This window comes from Poromitra crassiceps (assembly GCF_964638095.1).
Source record: "Poromitra crassiceps genome assembly, chromosome: 2".
Lineage (NCBI taxonomy): Eukaryota > Metazoa > Chordata > Actinopteri > Beryciformes > Melamphaidae > Poromitra > Poromitra crassiceps.
Genome location: NC_139624.1, coordinates 89,448,640 through 89,466,342, shown reverse-complemented (window position 1 = coordinate 89,466,342; position 17,703 = coordinate 89,448,640). Strand labels below are relative to the sequence as shown.

Sequence of the window (17,703 nt, the reverse complement as noted above, 5' to 3'; positions counted from 1 at the left end):
ACCCCCATATCACATATCACGTGGTCCATATCACGTGGTCCATATCACGTGGTCCATATCACGTGGTCCATATCACATGGTCCATATCACATGGTCCATATCACATGGGGGACCGGTGGAATCCGCAAGATATTACTCCCACTAGAGATTCTACAAATCGGTGCTCTTAACTCTGAATAGCTCTCTTTCCACTGATTGTGTTCCTGACTATTTCAACAAGACAAAAAGCCCATCTTTTTTTTTCTTTGCTGCAGCCAGCAAGGCTCTATAGAGAGCTAGAGTGGACGTCACTTCCTGCCTCACGATGCGTACCAAGGTCTTAAAAAAATGTGAATGGTGGTGATTGGTGAACGGCAAGAGACAATACTTTTTTTGATCCCATTTGAATTGTGCCATGAGGTCCACATGTAGATTTTGTCAATTTAAAAGATAACTATGCATGTCAAGCAAGTCGCAATTTGTCCTGAAACGTAACGTATGAAACCGCTCAATCGACTACATCTCTCGTGTCGCACGATAGGTTGAGGCCACGTCTCGTCGTCATAGACGCTGGTTTAGCTGGCTCAGCCTGGCTGGGGGTGTGGTCAGGGTGGGGTAAAAACCCACGTTCTATCCATTCAGCAAAGTTAGAATTTAGCTGATAGCCCAGCCCAGGCAGACACGATTGGGGATTTAACCACCGCAGTAAACGCACATCTGAGCAGACGTCTTGTGTTCTGCTCTAGAACCCCCAAACATGTAGTTTAGAGCCGCAGCACCGTCTTTTGGTGAGTCAGCCCATGAGATATGGGCGGTTTTACCCCACTCGCGCGCCAGCCGTTTAACATTTTGTGGGCGGTCCCAGATATGCGGACTGTCTCTATATACGTCACGCCAACAACAACATGGCCTGGCGAGAGAGACGTCACTTATGCGACTGGTTGTGCGTAGTCTTTCTTATTTCTAACTTATAGTGCCACAGTTTTACCACAAACTGCAACTTTCTTGACTTGCAAAGTTATCTTTCTTTTTTCTTTTTCTTTTTTTTTTAGCAATTAAAATTTTTTAGAACACAGAAAAACAAACCCCCCAAAAAACTAACAAACTCAGATACAGTAAAAGAAAAGAAAGAAAAAACATACATACACTAGTGCCACCAGTTACATACAGCTTGTAAATATATATAAATTATGCTTGTAAATATATATACCGTATACATACTGTATATAAATGAGTGGGATCCCACACGAGGGAGAAAGACCGGCCGGGCGGCAAAGTTATCTTTTAAATTGACAAACATCATATGTGTACCCCGTGGCACAATTAAAACAGGATCAAAACAAGTAATGTATCTCTTCGTTCACCACCATTCATATATTTTTAGGACTCTGGTGCGCATAGGGTCTGACCGGAAGGGGAGGGACTTTGGCTCTCTAGAAGTCACTCGGTTGGTCGGTCGACTAAAAGTTCACCACATTTTAGCAGGCACAGTTTCTGCCCTAGGAGGCTGAAATTTGGCATGGAGGTCAAGTGTGTGTAGGTGTAGGTGTGTGTGAAGGTACAAGTGTTTGTGTTCATGCCAATTAGCTTAAAGGGCGGCAGTGGGGGGAGCAAATTTCAAAATTGAGTGGATGACATCTCAATGGTGTTGAATGGATGATGTCACACTGACTGACATCACATATCTGGTCACAGCTATTGTGAATTTGCGTTCCTTTTCTTTTCTTTTCTTTTCTTTTCTTTTTTAAAGACCCCCTAAAGTCAAAAATCAGTTTTTCTTCTTGTTCCTTCAGTTGGATGTCTGAGCTTCTCTGATCTCACTGAAAAGGCCGTTTTCAACAAACAAGATTTGTGACATCACGAATCTTGGAGCCAATCCCTGTCCAGTATTCAGCAGTTAAAGCCTCAACACATTCTCACTCCCAACTCGTCATATACTGCAGATCGGTCAGGAACCCTTGTTGTCACTTTGTCACGAGTGAGAATGTGTTGAAAGCCTGTGTTGTCTGCTGTGATTGGCAATTTATTTTCTAGATCAGCCTGATTGGTTGCTTTGGATTTTTAAATGAGGGAGAAGGAGGAGAAGTCATTTTAAGGATTTTTTTTTACAAAATAATTTAACCTTTTTGTGGGGGGGGGGGGGGGGGGATCAGACACAAATTATTATTCATTTTATACACATCTTGTAGACTCAGCCTTCAGTCTTAATCCGTTTCACTACTGTAAGACTGAGAATATTACTATTTAAATCTTTGCATAACGTTAGGTGGCGCTGTTGGAAGCCTTGCATCGGAGAACCAATCATGAGTGTTGTGGGCGGGCCTGCTTTCTGGGGGCAGTGACGCTCATGCAGAACCGGTGTCTCGCAAAACATCGCCGCGTTTGCGGAGAAACATATTAATCACTTAGAAACAAACATAACCTGTTAATAGGACGTGTTTCATCCAGCCCCGGCGGCTAGAGGTCTTTCCCCCAGCGATAAGCCCGACTTCCCATGCTAACGTTACAGAGCCTGCTGATGACTTCACAGTAGCAAGCGGACCACTTCCGGGTAGGAAACATTATTGTAAAATAAACAACAGGTATAAACTCTCTTTGCAGCACATCGGTGTCTTGCTCTATATTGGAACTATGAAACATTGCATTGCCGCTACCAAATAAAATTCTAATAATAAATGTAGGCGTGTCTGCTGCCGGCCGTTCTCGCCGGGCTCGGAGAGACAGTTTCTGACAGTGAAATTCCCAGACGTTTGGTGGCGCAGCTCACCAAACGTCTGGGAGCCGAGACTACACATCTTGAAACATGACTTTAGGGGGTCTTTAAATAAAAACACTCCTAACCAACTATAAACACTTTTTTTTTTAACTATAGACCCCTTATACAGCTGTCAACATTGGAGCTGCGTGCGCATCGTGTAGGCAAAAAGCCGTGAGCCCAGCATTGACAGACACAGAGAACTGTGTAAAAGCCCCGCTGTCAGGACTGCTATGTGCCCATCTGCGACACACAGTTAGATTTTAGTTTTAAAATGCAGTTCTCGGCTTACTACCACAGCTTATCGCCTAGTGATAAGCAATGTTATGCATCGAAATTAACGTTGGTTAATGGGATATGTCTTACAGACCTATACGCACTGGCGCTGTCAATTGGCCAAGCCTAGTGGCCAGCAATACATATCGTGCATTCCTTTATAACTGGCGATAGCGTAGATAATTATTCTGTAACTTGCAAAGATATATTGTTATGTTGATAATGCACACAACTCAATAATGACATTATGTAATGTTACTTGGTCGTTAACTAACCGAGCGATGTGGCTGAGCAGCCTACAGCTTCAGGCAGCTTACCTGATTATGAAATAAAATGAGCACTACAAAGTCGGGCATTTTTAATGATGTCCTCGTTCCAATCAGTTCAACTCAATAATGACATTATTTAACGTTACTTGGTTGTTAACTAACCGAGCGATGTGGCTGTTACTAGCAGCCTACAGCCACAGCTTACCTGATATGAAATGAGCGAGGCATTTTTAACGATTTCCTCTTTCGGCTTGCAACCAAAGACACCTATGGTTAGCATTAAAAGCAGTATGAGTTGACGGGATTCTGTAAAACTTTAGTCCTTGCTTTGTTGATAGTGTAACAGACTGTTCAGTGTTGTGTTGTGTTCTATTGCATGTGTGCGAGGCTGTGTATGTTCCCTCGAGTTGCCTTAGAACAGGATATGTGGGGAGAAGCTTGTTATAACGTTACAGCCTGGCTCTATCGTTTATTATTTTATTAACCAAGTGTGAATAGGCAGACCCGAATACTCTGCTACAATAGCTTTCCGATTCTGGCATCGCACTGCACAACACAAAGACATGTCTTGCTTGAATAGTTTTCCAGCCACTGGAAAACTACTTGCCAGGGCTGCGCGGACTCTGTCTTTCTGCCTCTGTCATGCGCATCGACGCTGCGTGATGTCAGTGTGAGGTAGTCGTATAAGGGGTCTATAGGCATTTTTAAGTTTCCCAACTGTCCCAAAGTTTCCTTCAACTAAAAGAAACTTCAGTTGGTCTTGGCTCTGAACTTATGTCTTAGATAAATGAATGTCTTTTAGAAATGCCAAAAATGCCTTTTATTTGTTTATAGAGCTAACATTGATTTGACTAGTTTGATTGACCTTGTTCTAATGTTTAAACGTTTAACTTCCCTCCTGTTCCTTGCCCTCGTGTTCCACAGCAGTGCCGCTCCAATCTGAACTAAGAGCCCCGTAACATGTGAGGTACTGACTATATTGGCTATGCAGGCTGAACCTGTGGCATACTGTCTTTCTGTGTCCTTCTTCCCAGTAACGTGCATCCCACTGTTTCTCATTGTACTGCAATGGCAGTGTCCTCTTTTGTGGTATCAGGTTGTAAAGTACCTGCAGCATTGGTGTGTATCAGGCTTGGGGTCAGTTCACTTTCGATTCACCCAATTCATGGAAATCTGAATATTGAGTCGGAGTGCAGCTCAGAAAAGTAAAGAAAGTTATGAAAGACAATAATTTCAACACCTGGCCAAGTAATCGCTGACTCATTGGTTTTGATCAACAACCCTATCAACCCCTGCAGATATATTATGGTCATCATTATGGTCATGCTTTATCATTAACCAATGAATATCATTCCACTTAACATTTGGATTGATTAAGGTGCCCAGGTAGTGCAGCGGTAGATTTCTTGCCTACCAACAACAACACGAAGGTCGCAGGTTCGAGCCACTGTGTTACCTCTGGGCTGGTCGGCCATCCATATTCTCTTGTTAAGCTGTGATGTATATGTACTTCCGGGTCCAAGTGCCAAGCCTCTCTGTGTTGTCAATATGCCGCAGTGCTGTGTCCCACATTGTTTGAATAGATCAGAGACTAAAAAAACGATCCAACTGTCATCTAACCGCTTTCCTTGCGATTAGAAATAGAAGAGGAAATGGCTGCAGTTAATAAGGTAAGTTACAATTCGGAGAAAGTACGTAGAAAAACAAAGTTTTGCGCTAAGTCTAAATATTATCTATCTATAAAAAGTTGTTAAGTTAAAAATATATATAAAAAGATATTTAAAAAGATTCACAGGTTCCCCATAGTTGTTTTGAATGAGGCAAATGAGGAGCGGTGCAGCTTGGCCCTGGAGGTCTGTCGTCAGTCTTAACAACCAAATCGGCACAATTGGCTGTGGATGGGAAGCCAGATTAAGGGTATGTGTCCTGGTCGCTGCACCAGTGCCTCCTCTGGTCGGCTGGGGCAGCTGTTCGGGCAGGGGGATGACTAGAGGAAGATATAGGAAGCATGTGCTACTCTACAACTCTCCCCAGATTGGCAGAGGGGGTGGAGCAACGACTGGGACAGCTTGGCAGGGGCAATTGGCGAAGTACAATTGGGGAGAAAAATGTTTTGGATTGATTGAGCTGAAACTGATTTGTCCTCAACCCCGGTATGTATTCACTGTACTGCACTGCGCCCTGTGTCCCGTTTGGCTGTGCCGCGGTGCTACCCTGCATCGTACCTGACTCACTCTCACGCAGATGCCATTAGTTCCTCTCCTCCACACGGTGATATATGCTCACCAGATCGGCGTTGTGTGTCGTCGGATATCAAGTCTTTCCTGCACTTCCTCGCTCCTCTCTCCATCCATTGTTCTTCTGAAACCCAGGGCAAGTCAGGTGGGCTGAAATCACCCTCTCAAAAATTTACAAGTCTAAATGACATCTCTCAAACAAAACTATAAGAAAGATCACAGGGTATTAAAGTTACAAGCTATGGATCTTAACATAGGCTGCGGAACCGCCCGGGTACATTTCATTTTTACAATGAGTCCCCCCCCCCCCCCCAAATATATATATATATATATATTTTTACAATTAACTCATTGAGTGCCAATGACGACAGCTGTCGTCATTTCAAATACTAACGTAGAGTGCCAAAGACGACAATTGTCGTCAATTGCGTTTTTTGACGGTGGGACGTGGATCAATCCCTGATACATCTCCTGTACAAATATTGTAGCTATTGGAGGTCTATAACCTATTTTACAGATCCATTAGGTGGCGACAGTGCTGTCCAGATGAGAGAAAGTGGAGTAAAAAACAAAGAAGAAGTCGTTGTGGAAACGGAAATCGCATCGCATCCGTATGCATCCATATGCATGAAGCATACTGTAACGTTAGCTGTGCCTGCAGCAGCCAATCTGCTGCCACAATTGAGCCCCATCCGTGTCCGCTGCGATAGCCCATCCATATGATTTAGTTGCCGACACGGCGACACCAGCGTCTTTCTGAAAAGTTACATTATTCTCAGCTGGCGACACGCTGTAAAAAAGCGGGGGGATGCAGCGCACTTTTCAGTGCAGATCAAACTCAGAGCAAACCGCAGCAGAGACACTCCTCCCACCACGGAGGAGGAGGAGGAGGGGGGTGGGGCACGCAGGGCACTACAGCATACAACCATTGACAGTACACACAGACCCAGGCAGCAGGCTTGATGCATAGAGAGCAAACAAGCTAGAATAGGCTATCTGATGCCCACCAGCAGTAAATCAAGACCAGCAAGAAGGTGTAGGGTCTGCGCACGCAGGGGCCAGCGCTGCTGGTTGCAGCTAAAAAATATTATTTGGCCAAACAAAATTCCTTTGTTTTCACTCTTTTATTGAAGGAAATTATTTTTGAGGTGTCATTATATCAGAAAATATTAGCTTCAGAGTCAATGATGTGCTTGAATGTTTAATTTCACAAAAGGCTCATTATCTCAGCTTCTAGAAAAAAATTGCTGTTTTTGGTTAAATCAAGCTATCTTCTCCGGCTCATAACTAAAGAACGGAAAATGGGATCAATAAACTTTTTTTTGCAGATGATAGAAGAGAGTCTCCTCGTTCTTTGTGCGTGTTCGGTGTTTACATAGTAATATCACACAATATTCTGTGGGCCTCGAGAAATCACTGAAAACGCTCTGAAACTCTGGCACTGGGAGCGTCCGTTCTCCAAAAGTGGCTGGCACTCAATGAGTTAAACCTAATTTACTTATTACACTCGACTGCTTGTTTTTCAGATGTGATGTGAATCTAAAGTGAACTAAACAAGTCAGATCCACTATAAATGTTTTTCAGTAGATGCTGTGATGTAGCCACAAGAAAGGTGCAATATTAATGATTTTCAGGAGATGGCGATGTTGCTAGCTATAGGTTCTAAACAAGAAATATGGTTCAAATGTTTACAGTAGTTTTCCTTTCTTGCTGCACTACAATGTTACAATGCTGTGAGACGGAGCTAAACACAAAAGATGCAATATTAATAGTTTTTCATGAGATACTCAGTATTTAATACTAATACTAATACCAATAATAGAAAAGGAGAAGATACTGAATAATGAGATCACAACAGTATAATCCTAATGTTAATTTAAAATTAAATATTCTTCTAAATATGGATAAAAGTCCAAAAAACATAACATTTTCTTCGACGCTGCCGAGATTCCATTCCTTACAGCACCCCCTACTTAATAATAGTTCCAGCGCGGCTGTGAAAATGTGGTGGCGCATTGTGTCAAGTGTACTGGCTCGGGGAACGGTCCGGCCCCCGGTCCCTTAGGTTTCTGACAATGTGGCCCCCTGAACAATTTAGTTGAATACCCCTGGTGTAATTTATAGATTCATTATGCTATAACTTATTTGTACTGATACGTATGCTTATATTAACCCAGTGGCACTCATATTCTGGTTTATTTCAAGAAAAACATTTTGACTAGTTGAAATTAATTGGCTCGTAACTTTACAATCTAGCAGCCATATTGGCTGGTGATAATAAAAAAAAGTTTAGTCTCAAACCCTGCAGGGAGAGCAGGTGGTGACATAGGAGTGAGTGAGAAAAGGAGCAAATATGTTAAGAATGAATACTGACATCACAACCGTAATGTTAATTTAAAATGAGATATTCCTATATGAATCTGGCTTCAAACGACCAAAATCTGATGATAATAATAATAATAATAATCAATGATGGTGGTTCAACCCTAACCCTAACCCCCCCCCCCCCCCGACACGGGCCCCGGCCCCCCCAAGTTCAGATGTGTTCCGCTGCCTATGGATCTTAAGACTGCTAATGAATGTGCTTGACCAAATAGAGACTTAAAAGGGCCACTTTGCCGATTTCCACCCTGCTTTGTATCATTACAAAATCAGTATTATATGCAAATGAACAGTGTTTAACTTCCCTCCATCTTACCTGGGCCGAGAGCTCCTCGTTCATTTGCAGAACTTCCTGCACCAAATGACTTCATAATGAAGGTAGAGAGAGCAGTAATGATAGTCATAGTGATGGTGACAGTAATAGTGACACCATAGAGACACTGCATGAAATAGGCCACGCCCATCACGGGGGAAATCGCTCCGTTCACTCCCATAGACCAGCATCATTTTCCTTGAATTAAACATAGCTAAAAGCTGTTGTGTGGTGGGCTGTGCACACAACAAATGTAAAAAATCGCCAGTTAAAGTTTTTTTTGTACTCCTGAGCAAAACAAGGAAGCCATTGAGAATTGGCGAGAAGAAAAATGTGGATCTAGCTGTCAAGGAAGTAAGTTGGAGTGTTCATCTTCCGTATATACAATCTTTTTGTGCAACACGCAACCATGCACACGACATAGGAGAACGCCAGGATTGGAGGGGGGGTTTCTGTTTCCCCCCGTTTTGGGCGTGGTTTCTCTTTATGATGATGCGCTCCGCAGTGTCTCTATCGCAAAACTGCTCCAAATGATGACATTGTGACATCATTTGGACCAGGAAGTTTGCTGAATGAATCTGGAGCTCTCGAGCCAGGCAAGATGGAGGGACTACCGATTTTGTAATGAATGATACAAAGCTGGTTGAAAATCACCAAAGTGCCCCTTTAAAGTAAGTTGATCTCAAAATGTGTGGATTCTGAACTTGCTTCTCTAGAAATTGCAGATTGGGTCAGCGTGATGCTCACACATGCGCTATATTGTACATCGAGTCTTTATTATGAGACAATTAGACGATCCAGTCGCTGCCTTGATACATTTCTCTGTTATCTACCAGGAAGAGAGGGGGGGAGGAGTCTGAGGGAAGAATTGTCATCCTCTTGTGTTTGCAGTGGACCTGTAACTGTAACTGGCTGGTGTTTTGGTGTCAGCAACATGCTACATCTGTCTCTTCCCACACAGTTTGGTCATCAGTCGGTCTCTTCTAGCATTTCTCCTTTGCATTCCTTCCTCTTTGATCCTCTTTCTCTTCCTTGCTATGTTGTGTCTAAACTGTATGGTCCTCAGACGAGACAAATGTTGACTATTTTCTGTCTTCCCTCTGTGGTCGCCTCCCTCTCTCCAGTGGTAGGTGCCAAGTCCAGACGGTGCCATCCTCTGCCTGTTGGTGTGGGCCATCGCTCAGCGCCTCTCCTCCGGTCATCCAGGTCACCCAGCTATACCACCGGCAGCCAGAGCACTAACAACCAGTGGTGGTCCTAATCTTCTCCTCCCAGCGATACCACTAACAACCAGTGGTGGTCCTAATCTTCTCCTCCCAGCGATACCACTAACAACCAGTGGTGGTCCTAATCTTCTCCTCCCAGCGATACCACTAACAACCAGTGGTGGTCCTAATCTTCTCCTCTTCTACGGTTTTGTTCTGCATCCGTCTCACCACATACATGTTTCCCCTGTGGATATCTGTGAGTGACTAAAATTGGTCGGGGTGAAATTTTATCCGACCAATATTTTTGGAACACTCAATATAAGAATCTCGAAGATTGACCCTCCTCCTTAAGAGCGAGATCCTATCCTGTCTTCCTCAAACTGTACGAGGGGTTTCTCAGTTGTTGTCAGTTCAGATCGTCCTGCTGTAGAAACGGGTCGCCCGACTGGGTCCGCTCGACCCACCGGTCACAAAGCCAAAGAGCGGCTTCTTGACCAAACACTCCAGGAAGTTCACTTGAAGACTCACGCCATCGGGTGGTCTGATGACTGACACCCACGTGATGCATTGTGACAATCCACGGAGAACTCTAATCCATCACATTGATTTTTTTTGCAGACATCCATTGTCTTACATCTACTTATTGGTGAGAGCAGAGGCCCTCTTCATACCAGTGAAACAACACCCCCATGTGGGTATAGATGGTAAAGGCCTAAGCGACAGTGACTCAGGGTAAGGACTAGGAGTGTTAAGCGGGTGGAGAGCGAATGCTCAGTCAAGACTTGTGACGGGCTGCTAACAAATCTGGATTATTACAGTACTTTGATTTTTTTTTTCTGTTGGCACACTGTCTACGAGTACGTCAATGTCATTGCTTTGCACTGCCATCGACTGTGTCATTGCGGATATAGATGGTTTTCAGATGATAAACTCAGTTTGCATATGACATGGTAGTTTGAATCCCTGCACTCCCCCTCTTTCCAGCGCCATGCATTTTTTGCAGTAAACCAGGCAAACTGTAACCTACAAAGAGAGGGCCAGGGTAGTGTCGTATACTGTTACTCCTACGTTTGTGTCTTTGTTTTACGCACGCAGATATTTGTGCGAAATATATAAATATTTGTCCCAATGGGTTGCTTATGTACGTAGACATTGCTTATGCCAATTCAGTGAGAACGGGGTAAATATTTACAACACTAGACCTCTTTTGGCGTTTAGGCTGTTAATATAGAGATCCAAAGTCACCGCCTACTTCCTGCTTCAGCTACAGTACGCACCAGCCTCGGGAAAAAAAATGAATGGTGGTGAACGGCGAGAGACAATCTTTTTTTATCACTTTTGAATTATACATATTTGAATTACACACATTTTCCTCAATTTAAAAGGTAACTTTGCGGGCGTCCGGGTAGTGTAGTGGTAGATTCCCTACCTACCAACACGAGGGTCGCAGGTTCACGCCCCCGCGTTACTTCCGGCTTGGTCGGGCGTCCATACAGGCACAATTGGCTGTGTCCTGTGGGTGGGAAGCCGGATTAAGGGTACAGTATATGTCCTGGTCGCTGCACTAGTGCCTCTGGTCGGTTGGGGCGTCTGTTCTGGGCGGAAGGGAACTGGTCGGAATAGCGTGATCCTCCCACGTGCTACGTCCTGCCGGTGAAGCTCCCTGCTGTCAGGTGAAAAGAAGCGGCTGGCAACTGCGCATGTGTTGGTGGAAGCATGGTGCTAGTCTATGGCTCTCCCCAGATCGGCAGAGGGGGTGGCAGCGACCGGGGCAGCAGTTTTGTATGAAACCGCTCAATAAACTACATCTCTCATCTCGCAGAATATACATCACACGAACATGGCTGTTGCTGGGGAGACATCACTTCTGCGAGTGGTTGTGTTTCTTTCTGATTTATAACTTATAGTGCAACAGTTTTATGAAAAACTGTGACTTTCTTGACTTGCAAATTTATCTTTTAAATTGACAAACATATGTGTACCTCATGGCACAATTCAACCGTGATAAAAAAAAAATGTGTCTCGCTATTCACCACCATTCATATTTTTTCAGACGCTGGTTTGCATAGGGCCCTACCAGATGGGGAGGGACTTTGGTTCTCTATATAGACTTTTTAGCCAAGGCCTGGTCATAAATCGGTTTCCTTCATGTCTACTAAGTACATAATTATGTAAATACGACATGAATATGATTAAGGCATTCATAAAACCAATTGCTTATATATTTTATTATGAATAGTGCTGGATTACCTGAAACAAGTCCAGAAGTCATGGTCTTTGAGACGCATTAGTGAATTCCAGTAGCAGGGCCAAGTGAGAGCTCACACTAAATGTTGACCGTTTTCAAAGGTACTATTGGCTTATTAAATCATCCCCACTGTAAATAAGGTGCAAAGTAGATCATATTATTTCAGGAGGAATTGAGTAACATAAGTAATTGATGAACCCTAGCTAGCCTTGTTTGACCATGTAACAGCAACACGGTTGTTGTTGTTAGGCCTACACGCAATCCTGAAAAGCCATACTACCCCTGACAAGCCTTAGGGGGCATATAGCTTTCACATGTTAGGTGAGATGTGTTGAGGACCAGCTGTGAAGGTTTTCACAGTTTAAGTGAAACAGTTAATCTTATAACTGGATAATGGTGAGCTGTTTCAAACTTGGCCTGGAAAGGGTCATGTAATGCACTTTATGGATGAATGGGAATGCATTATGTTTGGATATGGTTTTACTACTTCACTTGTTTATGAAAAAAGGAGTGCCTTTTCTGTCATTTACTTTGTCTTGCTTCCCTTGCTGGATCCTGTGTCTTAGTATTTGATATACTGAATATGTTTTGTTTTGTTTTGTTTTGTTTGATTGCATGGTTCTAAGTGCCTTGAATTTCTTTCACTGAACATTGCTTTTCATATGTTTAAATTGCTTTTAGCTCTGTAACATTTATGCAGGACATTAAACTGTATGACTATGTTACTTAGATGGAAAGAATGTTTTAAATGACACTTATATGTAATTGCTTGGAATGAACTGAACAACGGACAACACGTTTTTGTAATAATACATCATGACATAATAATAGTCTTAGTTGACATGTTGTTGCACTATAAAGGATTTATACAAATAACATTTGTTATCACTACTGTTGTTCTGGGTTTAAAGGGATAGCTCATCCACACATGTGATCTGAAATGAGTAGATCATGCATATATACTATAGCAGAGATGTCAGAATTAATTATTGTAATCATACACAAACTCCAAAGGGTGATGTATTGAAAACACGTGTATTTTCTCCTATACCACACGATCACATCTATTCTCAAGTAGCTGCTTTCTTTGAAATGGGGGTGTCCTTGGTTTGTGCTTTGCTTTAGTTGTTTTGATGAGTGAAATGAATTGTGCGGTAAGTTCTCTGTGGTCAATCTGCTGAGAAGTTATTGGGGCTGCCATACAGGTACGACTCTTTCTAAAAGTGTTCTTTTCAAAATATAATAAATATTTTCCATGAGAAAAAGCCTCTTGGTCTATTTTTTTTATACCTCAGACAGGAAAGCTGCCATTTTTGACCTTGTCTCACAAATCTTCACAAGTTGTTACTCAAACTGGTAAAAAAAACAAAAACAGTAGAAGACTGTGGTTTCAACATAGCAGTGGTCATGTGCGAGGTCAGGGGCGGTTCTAGGCCTTTTTTGGGTGGGCTTTAGCCCACCCAAAGATAGTCTCAGCCCCCTCCAAATCCATGGTGGTCATTAGTAGCAGTTTCTGACTACACTCAATGCGCTGTGTGCGTGTCCCCCCCCCCTCTATGTTCTTAGGGTGGGCTGAGACAAAAATTTAGGGGGGTTCAGCCCACCCGAAAAGTTTCTAGAACCGCGGCTGCAGACGTGCTCCCTCCTCCATCTATCTGCCTAATCCCACATCACTTGACACAGGTCACACACAGTACAGCAGCGAAGTGGTCCTCCACACACAGTCCACACAATTGTTCTCCCCACTCATGATCAATGAAACTGTGAGGTGAGCATTGAGCAGTCAGAGTCGTTAGTAGTTACTTAATTAGCGCATATGGATATGCAAATTAGCGCGTAACGTTGTTTCGTAGGCTAAACAAAAGAACTTGTCGCTGTGCCTGCCAGACAAACAGGTGGACTGGAGGAAGGTAGGTAGGCTACCATGGCACCAGCCAGCCATGTCATGCTAGCTCGCAGTAAAGCGGGTGTAAATGGATGCGATGTTTTTTGAGAAACATATGGGCATAAGTGACAAACATATTTTCAAATGGGTCCCTTGTTATCTGAATGAAATTAAGCCCTTCAGAATCGCAAGTGGCTGCTTTACACAGCCTGTCTGATGTGATGACGATAGCTTAACATGCGTGCATGGCATGCTATTCTCTTTTCTTTCTTTCTTTCCCTATTTTTGCACGCTGTGGTGGTGGTAGCCTACCAACTTCCAACCAGTCAGATTTGTAGAAAATGTGCCAATGTTAAAATGATCTTTATTTATTATTTATTTTTGCTTTAAAACAATTTTTTAATTTTCTGCTTAAAGTTCATGAAAAAAAGTGGCATTCTTGTTTTTTCCCACAATAATTTGTAATGCCACCGTTGTAGTGCTGTTGTTCAAAATTAAAGTACATTTTCTCAGATTTATTGGTGTCTTTCTAGTCACACAATTTAATAGTCAGTGTTTCCCATACACTGATCTATTTGTGGTGGTACACCCTACATAGATTTTGACCCCCACAAATACTGCCACATATTAATTTCAACTAGTTGACTGCAAACTCCTGCTTTAGTGCTTACAGTATATTATTATCTTGTCGGAATATTATTCCAGCCAATAAGTTAGGAAGTTCCCTTTTGATTTAATTTTACTTTTGTTTTGCCTACAAAGCAAAATGTTACTTCACTTGAAACTCCCCTGAAGTGATTTTGGTATTATTTATGCAAGCATAATTCTACCATATAGTAACCTGTATGCAGAATATATATAGTATATATACGGAAACAATTATTTTTTCATCGCTGTAAAACCACAGAACGGTAAAGAAGATATTGATGTGTGTAGTTCTTCATTGATCTAGTCTCTTCATTTTGATCTCAAAGTGCACCAGTTTGATCCATTTTTACTTGAAACTGTACAAAATTTTCTTGGGCTGAGCCCACCCAAAGCTCTGATGCTAAAACCGCCCCTGTGCGAGGTGAATACTTTTAGCATCCAGTACAGCTTGAATGTTGGCCATGGATTTTACAAGGTGTCAGAAACTTTTCACAGGGCTCTTGTTCCATGCCGTTGTTTAATTATTACACAACTCTCATCTGTTACCTCTCAGCAGGGGCGGAGCCAGACATTGTAAAGATCAGGGGCTCAAACCTAGGGGAGTCGGGGGGTATGCCCCCCGGTGAGACCCCCCCCCCCCCATTTACGGCAGCTATCTGCACTGTTTTCAAAGCCATTTGGTAGAATGCCTAAAAATCAATACACCATTGGGAAAAACACAATAGTGGGCACAGAAGGCAAAAACCTATAAAGCCACAAGCCCCGACCCCAATTTCAATTTAACGTTTTTCTTATTTAACCATGGCCAACCCATAACATTAACCTAATTGTTTTACTTGTCTAACCCTAACCGTAACAAGCAACATCCTTAAAACAAAAGAAAAATGCAATGAAATATGTTTGAAGAGTTTGATGAGTTTGTTCCCCCGTCATCCCGATGGGAGCTCGGGCTTCTTTCTTCATGTTCATAGAGATAGACATGCCCGCTCCACCCCTACCTCTCAGCAGCAAGAGGTGTGATGGAGTCAAGATTCATTTTAATAGCCATGGTGAGTAATTTGATTACAAATGAGGAATTTGAATTAGCAAGAGAAGAGTTTATGTCCTGGGTGGGTGGGGTCGGCCATGATTTTCTCAGACCACTTTAGCATCCTGGCAGTGTGTAGGTCCTGAAGGGATGGCAGGCTGCACCCGGCCACCTTTTCAGTGCAGTGGATGATGCGCTGCATAACCCCGGTTTTATAACAAGATGAGGGAAGTCCTCAAGGTGGGGAATCAGGCTCTGAGATAAGAGATGAACCCAGCTTCATCAACAAACTAGGTTCTAGCTAGATTGAATATGTCTACTAGCTTGCTAGTAGTACTAACTAGCTACTAGCTCTCCATAACCACGTTTTTACCCTGTAGTAGAATTGTGTCCTGTTACACATCTGTATTGTGATGTAGTGTGGTGTGTTGCTGAGTTAGCTTCTTACCTTGTTTTTTGGAGGTTGAATACCCAGCAAAATACACAGTTGGCATCAGCGAAGGGGTTGAACTTTGGACTGAGGTATTTAGTACATGAAAAAAAACGTATATTTTTATAATGGCAGCACTAATTTGCATAGTAGCATGCCACAGATACATGTGGCCACTTCAGGAATAGTTTTATTATGATCCTTGACCCTCAAAACATGGGTCTAGACACCTTATTTGTTCAGTTATCTGCAATATTGGCTGAGATATAGTGAAAATATACTTTTTGGTGATGGCGGCACTAATTTGCATAAAAATGATATGTGGGACATTTTCACAACTTTTTAACATGGCTCATCATTTTTTACACAATTTTTCCAATCTAGAAATGCTGATTAGAAGTATATTTCCGGGGGGTGCATGATACCCCCTCCTTCCTACTAGACTAGAAGCAGTACTTTATCTGGCCTTCATGCCTTGCTCATACATCTGAAACATATTGTAACATAGCTTTTTACAAGCGCCTCGTGCATATTCAACTCAGAGACCCTTTTACCATGTGTACATGAGTGTAATAACTAGCTACAAAAAGGCCTGATGTTAACTTGATGTAGTATAACCATAGACTGTATAAATAAATAGGGATATAACATAACTTGCTTCTGAAAGGTTTATGTCCACTTGAAGAGAGGCTGCCTGTAACAAGCTCACTTGGTAGATAGAACCCTTAATTGACATTGACTTGGATAAAACAGCATACTGTAACAAAGAACGCAGGGGAGAGCTGGGAACCGTCCAGAGTGTTCACCTATACTCAGTTAACTTCACCTATACTCAGTTAACTTCACCTATACTCAGTTAACTTCATCTGCAATAGCTGCCAAGCAAAGTTTCCCTATGGAGCAAAGTGGTGTTGGCTGTCAGATGTCTCAAACTTGTATTGTATAGACTTTGAGTACATGTGAGGCTGCAGATGTGAAAGTAAAGGGGAAAAAAGACGATGGCGTCCTCTGGTGGTCCGGGTATGTTACACACACACACACACACACACACACACACACACACACACACACACACACACACACACACACACACACACACACACACACACACACACACACACACACACACACACACAGTCATACTTTTTTTGCAAGACCACAATGGCTCATATGTGATTAATTTACTATTACTGTGAACATATTATAAAGAATTCAGGAGGATAAACAAAATGGCCTCTCCTACACTGCCTGGCTGCAACTGTTGCTAATTGATTGGCAGCCAACCTACCAAGTCCACTACTGTACTAACATGAACATGTCTCTGAACGATAGATTTGAAGTAAATCTCTAGTTTTATGAAATCAGCGAGGCTCGCTCTTGGCTTCGCCTATTGGATGGAATCCTCACGTGAGTGTATCAACTGAAGACTTTTCTCTTTGGCGCCATGGCCATGCCCCTAGGCTACTCCGGCGGCCTCTATAAAAGGGTGCTGTACCCAACAACCGGCTCCTAAGGTATTCTTCACCTAGTGGAGCAGAGAACAGCGTGCCAAGAGAGGGCCTCACTGATTTCATAAAACTAGAGATTCAAAATCTATTGTTTTATTTCAAATTCAGCTCAGCCCTCTCTTGGCTTCGCCTATTAGATGATGGCGAAGCCTGATGGGTCTACGATCACTGCGACACTCAACACAGTGGTCACCATCAGTTCATATTACCCAGGGGCAATGACCATATGATGTGAGACTATGGAGGCCACGCCTTCACCAGAGAGGGATGACCAAGTCAGCCTGCACGCATGCGTATGACATGTTCCCAGAGTGAGATGCCCCGAGGGACGTCGGCACTCACCCCACGCCCTCCTCCCCCTCGAGGAGGTAGCAAGACAGTGCATAAGAATGGCTCCAACGGTTCATCGTCCGTGGAGTTCATGTGTGTGGATGCTTGTGTGAACATGTAATAATGAGGGCAAGTATCCTTGCCTTACACCTAGGGGAGAAGTTTGCTCCTAAGGCGAATCGTAATAATACACATGTAAGATGTCTGT

At 42.9% G+C, this 17,703-nt stretch overlaps 1 protein-coding gene across 2 annotated transcripts in view; it reads left to right on the top strand.

Moving 5' to 3' along the window:
• The window catches only part of snx16 (sorting nexin 16), a 51,377-nt gene extending 38,461 nt beyond the window's left edge, over positions 1-12,916 (top strand). The window contains exons 8-9 of one of the 2 annotated variants that reach the window (XM_083655925.1): positions 4,204-4,246; positions 9,336-9,434. In XM_083655925.1, the coding sequence (XP_083512051.1) occupies positions 4,204-4,222 (19 nt within the window). In that variant the 3' untranslated portion in view covers positions 4,223-4,246; positions 9,336-9,434. Of the gene's footprint in view, positions 1-4,203; positions 4,247-9,335 lie in introns of both variants that reach the window. The other variant, XM_083655924.1, reaches the window with a different exon arrangement.
• The last annotated feature ends 4,787 nt before the right edge of the window (positions 12,917-17,703 follow it).